The sequence below is a fragment of the Salvia miltiorrhiza genome, chromosome 1, assembly GCF_028751815.1.
Source record: "Salvia miltiorrhiza cultivar Shanhuang (shh) chromosome 1, IMPLAD_Smil_shh, whole genome shotgun sequence".
NCBI lineage: Eukaryota > Viridiplantae > Streptophyta > Magnoliopsida > Lamiales > Lamiaceae > Salvia > Salvia miltiorrhiza.
Genome location: NC_080387.1, coordinates 44634509 through 44645153, shown reverse-complemented (window position 1 = coordinate 44645153; position 10645 = coordinate 44634509). Strand labels below are relative to the sequence as shown.

Genomic DNA, 10645 nt, shown 5'->3' with positions numbered 1-10645 from the left:
AAGGTACAAAAGCCAATATATGTAGATATATTTGAAGGACCCAATATATGCCATTAAAACAAAGTAGGTTGGTATTTATAAACCAAACGTTCTCTGATATCCAATGAAGTTAGGAAAATTACACTCACCAAATTCTAACCTACGTGTAGAGAAAAACTCAATACCTGTAAATATGTTGCACGAATCCATAACTAGAAAGAAAGCCACATACTCCATTATTTTTCAACTTAAAAGACCCAATGAATATCAGACTAAAAGAATATATAGAAAATATGTTTCATGCTTGATTTATTTCTAAAAATGATTAAAATATAAAACAACCTAAAAAAAAGCTAATACTATTAGTTTCTATTATACAAATCCCATTTTACAAGAGTCTGATGCGAAGGCTGATGGGCATATTTGAAAGCACACTCATCCCATTATATAGGTGGAAGAAACAATTCTCAGAGCCACCAAAAAAGGGGCCTAGATACAAGGAGGATGAGGGGCAGAACAAAGTGGAATCAAACTCTTCCAACTGCACCTTATCCTTCATATATGCATGCGCGTTGATCCGGAAATTAAAGTGAGATTTTTGAATAAATGTTGACGTAACGAATGAGAAAGCATGAAGATATAAGTAACTCAAAGCCAAGTTGTGATTACATCGATTTCCTGTAACAGATCCTGAATTATATTGTTGCATGAAGAACACTGTTTTAGAAGAAACTGATAATGCGATACTGAAGAGTGTATGAAGGAGACTGAGACTGATAATGGGATACTGAAGAGTGTATGAAGGAGACTGACCTTGCTACATAAGCTCTTTGCCCACAGGATCTACTGAAAAATGCACGCATAGAACCTTTCGAATGAAGGGCATGAATTTGGATTCCCAGATCTGCTATCAAGCACCAAGAATCATACAGTAGCATAGCGCATAGATGACAAGAAACAGAAACATTAATTACGGATGTCTAACTTTTTACTTTTTTTCAAATTCCATATCAGAAAATAGGTTAGGAAGATTATTTCTCATAGTTCGTCTTTCATGTTGTGTAATGGTCACAAGGCTCATTAGCATTTTAATTTTTATGCAAGCTCACAAACTATATTTGCACAAATTCTCAGGACTGAGTTTTAAATCTGCCATGTACACAAAACTCAAAAGAGAAATCTCTCACTATTTTATAATTCCCAGTAAGTACTTATGGGTGTAGATAGTTGGGTATTTGGAGAAAAGAACAGTTACTCTAAGGCGAAACAAGACTACCACCATAACAAAAATAAAGGGGAGAGCTCGGTGTAAACATTCCCTCACATCACAAGAAAAATATCAAAGTCATGAACCAACAAACAAGCTAGTAAATATAGCTCCTCACAGTATTGTATTCTGAACTGCTCATGAAGATCTTGAAGGCCTCCACTGTATAAGACATAGTAGTTAGAAATTCTCAAGTCACATAAAATGCTTTTAAGTTCATGCTTCATGCTGAAAAAGGACTTGTAGCTGACCTGACCGAAATCGCACTACTACCCCGTGAGTATACTCCACATTGTTCATGTTCATATTTGCACCTGAAAAAAAACACCATTGCAGCATGATAATGAATTGGACCTGCAAAGCATATTATCCTACAGATAGCTGAATCTGTATTATAACACAAAGAAAAGTAATGCATGCAATATCAATGGCTCTGAGAAGTTCATTTAGTTAAATATATGAGCTGGCACATATTGATTCCAACTTTCAAAGAAGCTAACAAAGAAAAATGTAGGATCTTAAAATACACCTTTAGTAGCTTGAACAATCAGAGAAGGAAACTCCACTGTCAGGTTTGCAAGAGAAGTAATTGCATCTTCAGCAGGCCCATCCAAAGAACTTTGACTAAATTCTACAAGTAGCATGAGCTCGACGCCATAGTTGAACTCCTGCCAGTAAAAGTATTCCATGCCCTTAAGACGAGTTTTACATGTTTATATGAAAAAGAAAACCATAGGACGACCAAAATACACATAGAACTAGTTGAAGTTGGAACACTAAAAGCAGGTGCTCTAATCTCAGAATATGTTTCGACAGATGAGTGCAATTGCAGCTTCCAACCTCTCCCTTCCGGAAGATTGGCAGGATATCGTCTTCTACTTCAGACTCATAGTCCAAATTTATAAACCCCTGAGAATAAAAATCTCTTAAATCAGAGAACATAGGATAAGATCTATCGGCAGGTACTTTAAATGAACAAATGATTTGAGATATTGGTGTTTACATGTTAAGCATACATGGCAGTAGGGCATCACATGTTCCTTAAGAACTTTCGTGTAGAAGGTGTTCTCATAAAACTTGGCAAGGTCCTCTTTCGTCTGGAAACGCATAAATATGGCATGGGTACATTGCTCAGGATTTTGATCACAAATACGTCCTACAAAAGTTAGAAAGCGCCTTATAGATACTTCAGAGAAAGATACCAACAGTTAACATAACTGAACTGTACAGAGAAAACATGCACATGTAGCAGATGCAATGCTTCATGTTTGAACCTGGGTAAATTCTATAAATAGCACACAAACTGGAGCAGGGCACTAACAACCATTCTCTTCTGAAAACCACCAGATAGAGAATGGAATCAGAAACCATGTGGCAATAAACTGCTGTTTAGCTTTCAGAAAGCATACCTTCAGCAAAGTAGTTAAAAGTTTATCAGATAAAACCACATTCATGATTCATGTGAAGACAATTCAAAAGCGCAAGCACAAAGAGGATAAATGATTCCAACACTCCATGGATAATTACCCAAACATTTCCTGGACCTCTAATATTCAGTTTTTAGCATCTCACATGATCATGCAAACAGTAGTTAAGTTCTGCACATGAAAAGTAACAACCATAGGAAATCATTCAAGAAGAAAATATGGCGAAATCCTTGGTATAATAATAATGAATGTTGTATATTTAATATTAAGTAAGAAAACTGAACTGCTTAACAGTGTTTGTGTTACTATAATAAGATAATCTCAAACAGAGTTGCAGTCAACAATTCTCTGTCAATCTTAAACAATGTATTGAGCACTAAAAGTATCACCTAATGACATGGCAACAATGCCCCGCATCTGATATTGAGTCGTATAAAGAAAATCCAGCATGTCTTTCTCTTCCTCTTCAGACAAATCTTCTTTTGCTTTGACTAGGCATATATGTTCAACCACTTTTCTGCACGCAGTAGTATATGAAGGAAATTGTTATTCAATCTTGTAAGAAAGAAGATTAAAAGAAGAAAAAAAGTCCAGCAAAGAGAAACAACTAATGTGGCAGTCATGATAGCTTGATGAGGCAGTCTAATATCTTTCATCTTTGCTAGGAGAAATACATTTTCACTAAAACAGGTCACTGTGCAGACTTCATTATGATGAGTAAGTCAAAGGTACTGCAGCACTGAAAAGAGCATATTTGCCAACTTATGGTAAATGTCAAAACTATTGGAGCTCACTTACTTGGTATATCTACAAAAGGATGGTATAAGAATCGGCATCACATTTCTACTACACTACGCTTTTAGAAAATTAACGTACACATATTTTTTCAGCTGCAGACTTCTTTTCACTGCATGCCTTTTGATCGTTTGAAATCCACATTGAAGAGTTTGACAACATAGTATTAGAGAAAGTTTACTTAAAACATAAACATTGCAAAACATCAGCTGCTAATAAGCTTAATTTTCACAAAAGATGCTTCATTTTTCTTTTTTTTCCTCAACAGAATCACTAAATTCTGGACCTAATGTATTTTTATCACAAAATACATGAAATTGCCCTGAGAAATAACAGAACTAAATCCAGGAAAAGCAAAATAAACCTCCGAAGCAAACAGATCACCTCTTTCTTTGCGCACCAGTACCCGAGATTCCTTCTTCCACGGATGAAACTACTACATTCCCCCTCTCCTTTTTAGTCAAATCGCTTAAATTTCCCCTCCTATCGATGAACGAGGAAACTGACGGCACAATTTGAAACATGCATTTAATGAAATTGAGCCGCAACATGAATGCAGCAAAGTACAAAAGCTCAAATAGTATAGAAAGTATGTTGGTTTTCTCACCTCCGCTGCGCCAAATATTCCTCCGCTGTGATCTCGAATGCGATGTTGAAAGCCCTAGGGTTTCCGAGCCATTTCCATGGCGAAGAGCTAGAGTACGAGGAGAGAAAATTTGACTCAAAACCTGCATTTTAGTTAGGAGTTCCTCTCCCTCTCTCCACAGCTAACTGTGTGTGTGGCGAAAAAATTGTTGATGATGAAGATGAGTGATAGTTTAGCGGTTGGAATTGGAAATGGGTGGTCTGCATAAAACGGCAATTTAAATGGAAGGCGCTTGCGTTGCCGCCAATCATGTTTCTTATTTATTCTTTGCCCTTTACATAATTCTTTTTTGGGTAAATTTGATCTCAAATCTTACTCCCTCCGTCAAAATTCACTTTTATTGTTTTGATTCATTCATAATATCATTTTCACTTTCATTTATATTTATAAACTCCACTCATAACAATAACGAGACCCAAATTACACTCATAAGAAATAAATTCTCACATTTTGATATTTTCCACAATTTTTTATTCTTATTGCATAATACATAATAAATTATTTATTTTTTTAAATCTATAACGTGATTTTTTGGCGAATTTTTAAATAATGTAGCACCGGTCCAATGATGTGGCATAGATAACGAGGGTAATTTTGGTCTAAAATCATATAGTAATAAATTCTAACATTTTGCTTTTATCCATAATTTTTCATTCTTATTTCATAATACACAAGTAATTTTTTTTTTTTTTTTGAAATTTCACACGATAACACTTTGAATATGTAATCACAATTAATTGTCCCGTCATTTACATTCTTAGGGAAATTCCAAAAAAAACAATATGATTTATTATGCATTATAAAACAAGAATGAAACGGCAAACTAAAAAACGGCGTCGTTTGGATTAAATTGTAGACGGCTGGGTTGAAGAGTGTTGGGATGAAACACAATTGTATTCTTGTGTTGGGATTGATATTGATTATTTACTTTGAGCTCTTAATATTCTAGTTTAATTGTCATGTAACTTATCCATGTAATCACAATTTAATTGCCGCATCATTTACGTTTTTGTGGAAAAAAAAATGATTTATTGTGTATTATGATTTTAGACCAAATTTTAAACAAGAATGAAAGATTGTAAAAAAATCAAAATATAAAAATTTTATTACTTTAGACCAAATTTACCCCATTAAATCATTCGCCAAATTTTCATTGGCTGGTGAAGAATGAAAACAGTATTCTTCATTCATATTACATCCCCATGAATGAAAAGCAAGAGTGAAAACATGAGTAGGGATGAACAGGTCAATCACCGAGAGAAGTCATTATCCCCTCCAACCAACCAATATGAATATATGTACATCCTATACCTTGATCCCGCAGGTTTCATCCCGGTCCGCGAAGAGTTTGGAAGAGTTCTGGAAGATGAGCGTTGGTAAGCTTGGTCCTCTTGCTGATCTCGTGATTCTTCTTCTTCTTCGTCTTGGGCTTGGGAGGCATGCCAAGAATCTCTGCAGCAGCCCTCCTCTTAGCAGTGTTTGTAGCAGGTTTCATCCCATTCTTCTGAAGATCCCTCTCAATATCAAGCATATCACGGGGGAGTTCAATCCCCCGAAACAACTGTTTCAAATCATCATCAACTGTAATAGATGCTCTAGGATCATTTGGGTATGCTATGTCCTCTTGTGAATCGAAGTTGGATAGCAACCAAATTTCGCCTGTACCTTTCAGAGTCTACAAGATGTTAATGATCAGAAAGTCGTCGTGCAAGCTTTTTGAGTATCAGAGGATAATAATCCCCAAGGGCGAGTTTTCAACAAAGATGAATATGAAAAGGTTCTCCTGAGAAAGGGATAAATCCATCTCGTCCTGATATCTGAAGGTAAGTCCCACCCTGTGCAACATATTTCCCTACCATATTTGAAGTTTCTATAAGCAAAGTTACCTGTAGATCATCTAATACAGCAGTGTACGAATCCTTGAGATCTATAACAGCAATACCCTCCGGACGTGTCCGAATTAATTGAAGAAGATCAGTCTTATTTTGCAACTGATGTTTGGACTGCAAGTGTAGATTAAAAAAACAAAGTCAGTGATCCTAAGAGAATTTTCTTGGAGAAAAAGGTGATTTGACCAACGGCAAACAATTACAAGTCACCTACTACTGTACTTGATGGTTTATGCAAGGACCAAACTCACCTTGTAGGAGAACCGCTCTCCATCATAACGCACTTTTGGATTGTTCCTTAAACTGTCAAATACAGCCTTATTCCCATTTACATCCACATAGCACGCTTTATTTATTTGATCGGGTGTCAAGGCTTCCCTTGTCTGGACATGAATTTTTTTTAGTTAGAAGATGCTAAACTAGCTTTGACCAGCACCACATGTTGACAGTAAATAAACTACAATGAAGCTCTAAAAAAAACATAGTTTCCGCAACTGGTGCAGGTAGAGCTGAATAAGGTATCAAGCCAAAACATACAAATCTATGGCATGACAATGTACGGTAGAAGAGATAAACTGACTGGAATAATCAAAAAGCATTTTGTGAAAAAACAACTAAGGTCTTAATGTTCAGATGGGTTCAGCTGAAGGAAGTTCTACAACTAGTTAAATGAGCAAAATTAATGAATGTATTCTCCGTCTGCTGATCAGTGTCTTGTCTACAGCAGCTACTACATGAAACTAATACCAAGTCATGCCAGCAAATAGGGAGAATGAGATTTTTAAGAACTATTACAAAAGGACAAAACAGCTCAACCAAGAATTCATATATAATACAGTCTGCAAAACTATAAGCACAAACATATTCACAAGCACTCTTAGTTCCTATTTCCCATATGGAACCAAATTTCTGAATCTAGAAGAGATTACTTCATGCCAAACAGATCAGAAATTAGTCACCATTTATACCACATATTAGTAGTTAGTACTGCTAAAATGAACAGGGCAATGTTTTCAACTTAAAAAAGCCAACACAAGGGAAAAAGTTCGTGCTTCATTTACAACAGGCAACATGAAAGCGCTCCTAAACCAATCTTCTGTCAATGCTCATCTTATCTTATGGATATGAAAGCATTAAACAAACAAAAAGAATTGGCAAAACCATTTACTTTGTGTAACTATTTATTATATGTTTTGAATCATATGCCAAATTTTTCATTTGAGACATTTGTAGTTACTAGTTACATAAAGGAGCTCTAGGTATTGCTAGATACATAATACTTATAGATTGCTAGCTTTTATATGAAAACCGGAAATAGGACAGAACTTGGCTGAAAGAAGTAGATATTACTCCCATCGCATCACAGAATACCGTATACTCAATCACTAACAAGCAAATTTGCTGTTGTGACTGACAGATGAGACAATGACATACTTGATACAAAAAAAAAATATAGAGAGAGACAAAGGAGTGTAACTTAAGCAGAAGGATTTCTAGCATGTATTAACATACTTGATGGAAACCTGAAAAGAACTTACGAGACATAATTGTTGTTTGATTGCATCTAAACCGAAGCACGACGTACTCAGCAACCAAGAATATTAAAAATTACACCTTACAATCTCTATCTGTGCATACCAGTACCACCAATAATTTTTACTTATATCCACACAAGTTGTGCTTTTCGTTATTGAGAATTAGTGAATGTGAGACGTATTTCACTGAAGTACGTGATGAACACAAAACAAAGCATACATGGGATCATGTTCATTGTTAAGAAGATGGCAAATGTGTAAAAAGAAGCAAAAACAACACATCCATGCGCCTTCAAACCAAAATGCAATAAGTGAAGAAACGGATGATATACCTTAAAGAGCAAGTTGATAACACGCTTTATCTGGGCCCCTACTGGAGCTTTCCTTATACTATTTATTTCTTGAAGATGTTCTGTATTTTCCGAGAATTTGGCTGGACCTGCAGCAGACTTTGTATTCGCCAAACTTGACATGCTTGAGGGCATAGATCTAGAAAAAGTTGCTTTAGGATTTCCTGCTTTAGCTGCTGTACCAAGTGTTGCCTGAGATTTCTCTGGCTGTCGCGGAAATTTTGAAGACGCCATCTAATGAAAACAAGTATGCGCAGAACTGTCAAAAGTCAAAATATGTAACATGTAGCTCAGAAAATAGTGTGTTCAATGATATAAACATAGGCAACAACATTCCATTGTAATACTCAACCCACAGGCATTAAAGCTCCCAACTCACTGAATTTAAAAGTGTCATTGAATGAATTAACCAAATCTATATCTATGTACTGTATTGGAACACAATTGGACAGCAGTTTATCTTCATTATCGCACGGATCAATGGAAAATGTTTGGTGGTTGAAGGTGCAAAACTGTATATCAGATTTCGAATAAGAACCCAGGTGTATTTTCACTGAGGAAAAAAAAAACAGATAATTTGTATCTATATCTTAGATGTTGCAAAAAGAAATCAGCAATGACAAAGCAGAAACCAGAAAATGCATTTCTTTAACACAAAGTAGAAAACTCTTATGAAAACGTCATCTTCCTTCCTTTAAATGGATGTGGATGTGTTTGTGGGTTATATTATGACAGGCGAACATGACAACAATTAAACTGAAAAATGATATCAAAAATAAAATTATCTATGTTTTTATTGATCGATCAAGGCTTATAATAACATATTTAGCTTAGCAGCTTCTGAATCTACAACGTATGAGTAATTGAGTACATATCAGGAAAATTTCTGGAGCAATCGGATGAATTTGCAAAATTGATGTACAAGGGTTTTTAGTACAGACAAAGAGATCAGAAAATAAGACAAAGAATTATACGACAAAGAAAATGATCGGAGGTTTTATGGGAAATTTTGTTTCCATAATCGTAGATTAAAGAAAATCAAAAGAGATGATGCCCAGATTCACCAGCTTATCCAATTTGCTTTTTATCTTCAATTGACAGAGAATAAGAAGAAGGAGAAGCCGTGTCGAGAAGTTTGGGTGTCTTTTGATTCTTTTCTTTCATTTATTTTTTTCCTATTTCTTTTTAAGCTAAATATATCTATAATAGCCTGTGACTGTGAGTGGCCAATTGGCCCCAAACACATCCACCACCCACAAAATGCTTTCTCAACAAGTAATAGTAATTTTTTTATTTACAAAAGCTATTGAGTTTAGTGATTTATGTTGGATATTAGTGTTAATACACATGAGATAAAGCATTAAAGCTTAAGATTTGGGCTCCAAGAAACCATTTTATCCTATAACTTCATGTACAAGATTTTCTTCTCACTCATTTCCATTCATCTCTTTCTTCTATAAACATGTAAAAATCCCAGTCAAATTCAGTACATCACAAAGCTTCCACCACAATACACAACATCAACTAGTTAATGAAATAATCAAACAAACTCAACATCAAATTTCAATACCCCACGAATCTTAATATTCCAATTTTCAGATGCATAAATTTCAATTCAAAAAAATAAGCAAACTTGCTGATCTCATTACATAAGCCAACAAAGAGTGGACTGAGATGGAAAGAAGAAGAAGAAGAAATTGTGAGGAAGAAGAAGAAGAAGATGCAACACAGGTGAAGAAGAAGAAGAAGCTGGTTCACCTGATTAACAAATAGAATTAGGGCTTCTTGATGTTGTTGAGTTGAGGCTGATAAGAGGGCGGCGAGCAGAAGACGGCAGCAGTGGCGGAGGGAGCTTTCGTGTTGGAGCGAGTAAACGGCGGCGAAAGCGCCAATTTTGATGATGGTCGGTCGGCCGGAATAAGGGAGAGCGTTGGCGGTAGTAGTGGTGGATTGGTGAGTTTAGCCGGCAATTTTGAGAATGAATTAGAGATAGAGAATTTATTTAGATGAATGGGCCAGTTAGTTTAGTGGGCTCTTCCAAGTGGATAGGTGTGGTTAAAGGGTAATTTTATCTATAGCCCCCATAATTAATTAAATACTATAAAAATATTTAGTTATACACATTTTTGTCCTCGTCTCTCCTTATACTACCAAAACGTCTTGCTAAAAATCAAAGCCACCACCCTTCACCATTTATTAAAACAAGTGCTCGATTTCTTGCTGTGCTTTATATGTTACTAGTGTATTACCCGTCGAAATTCGACGGGTACATATTTTTTGTAATTTATATATTTTATGTTATTCTTATGATAATTATATAAAATAATTTTTTATGTAATTTATTTATATAATTAATTAAATTAAATTAAATTAGTAATACATTTTAAATTATATTAATCTCAACAACTTTTAGCAATTAAATTATTAATTTTGTTGAGATCATAAAAATACTCATTAGTTTTCATATGAAATTTTATAAAAAGTTAACGCATAAGAAAAAAAAAGTAGAAATACATATAAATTTGACATAGGTATGATGGCGGATTGATTTGTTGCATTTGTTGTTACAAGATTTATTAATTTTGTTCAATTTTTTTTTTTGCCTTTTGACCATAATTTTGTATGGAGTTTGAAAAATCATAATTGAATTGTGAGTATCATATAATTCCGAACATCTAAAAGCATAACTAATTATGAAAATAATCTCGCCTGATATTTAAAAGACCATAATTGATTTATCGAACATCGTATCATTTG

At 34.8% G+C, this 10645-nt stretch overlaps 2 protein-coding genes across 12 annotated transcripts; both read right to left on the bottom strand.

The window, feature by feature from the left end:
• Positions 1-244: 244 nt before the first annotated feature.
• On the bottom strand, positions 245-4358 carry LOC130985337 (stress-response A/B barrel domain-containing protein UP3). 7 transcript variants are annotated; one of them, XM_057908274.1, is made up of 10 exons: positions 4076-4358; positions 3853-3970; positions 3063-3190; positions 2263-2402; positions 2087-2155; positions 1776-1914; positions 1498-1560; positions 1365-1408; positions 793-886; positions 245-657 (listed from the first exon to the last, which is right to left on the bottom strand). In XM_057908274.1, the coding sequence occupies exons 1-9, from the start codon at positions 4200-4202 to the stop codon at positions 797-799; spliced, it is 918 nt and encodes a 305-aa protein (XP_057764257.1). In that variant the 5' UTR covers positions 4203-4358; the 3' UTR covers positions 245-657; positions 793-796. The 7 variants fall into 7 exon arrangements, with proteins under 7 accessions (XP_057764257.1, XP_057764293.1, XP_057764284.1 ...); XM_057908310.1 differs by having other exon boundaries at positions 245-669; positions 793-883; positions 4076-4343; XM_057908301.1 differs by having other exon boundaries at positions 793-883; positions 4076-4343.
• An 839-nt stretch (positions 4359-5197) lies between these two features.
• On the bottom strand, positions 5198-9927 carry LOC130985309 (uncharacterized). Of its 5 annotated transcripts, none has more exons than XM_057908236.1 (5): positions 9647-9927; positions 7871-8122; positions 6255-6386; positions 6001-6117; positions 5198-5789 (listed from the first exon to the last, which is right to left on the bottom strand). In XM_057908236.1, the coding sequence occupies exons 2-5, from the start codon at positions 8120-8122 to the stop codon at positions 5442-5444; spliced, it is 849 nt and encodes a 282-aa protein (XP_057764219.1). In that variant the 5' UTR covers positions 9647-9927; the 3' UTR covers positions 5198-5441. The 5 variants fall into 5 exon arrangements, with proteins under 5 accessions (XP_057764219.1, XP_057764228.1, XP_057764237.1 ...); XM_057908245.1 differs by having other exon boundaries at positions 7871-8147; positions 9647-9922; XM_057908254.1 differs by lacking the exon at positions 9647-9927 and adding an exon at positions 8953-9107.
• Positions 9928-10645: the final 718 nt, after the last annotated feature.

Coding starts and splice junctions, on each gene's coding strand:
- LOC130985337 (XM_057908274.1), bottom strand. CDS start 4,202: ATGCAGGTTTTGAGTCAAATTTTCTCTCCTCGTACTCTAGCTCTTCGC. Junction 1,409..1,497: donor AGTAGTGCGATTTCGGTCAG/GTCAGCTACAAG, acceptor TGTCTTATACAG/TGGAGGCCTTCAAGATCTTC. Junction 887..1,364: donor GCAGTTCAGAATACAATACT/GTGAGGAGCTAT, acceptor GGTGCTTGATAG/CAGATCTGGGAATCCAAATT.
- LOC130985309 (XM_057908227.1), bottom strand. CDS start 8,907: ATGGAAACAAAATTTCCCATAAAACCTCCGATCATTTTCTTTGTC. Junction 8,123..8,862: donor CTCCGATCATTTTCTTTGTC/GTATAATTCTTT, acceptor TGTTTTCATTAG/ATGGCGTCTTCAAAATTTCC. Junction 6,387..7,870: donor TTATCAACTTGCTCTTTAAG/GTATATCATCCG, acceptor ATTCATGTCCAG/ACAAGGGAAGCCTTGACACC.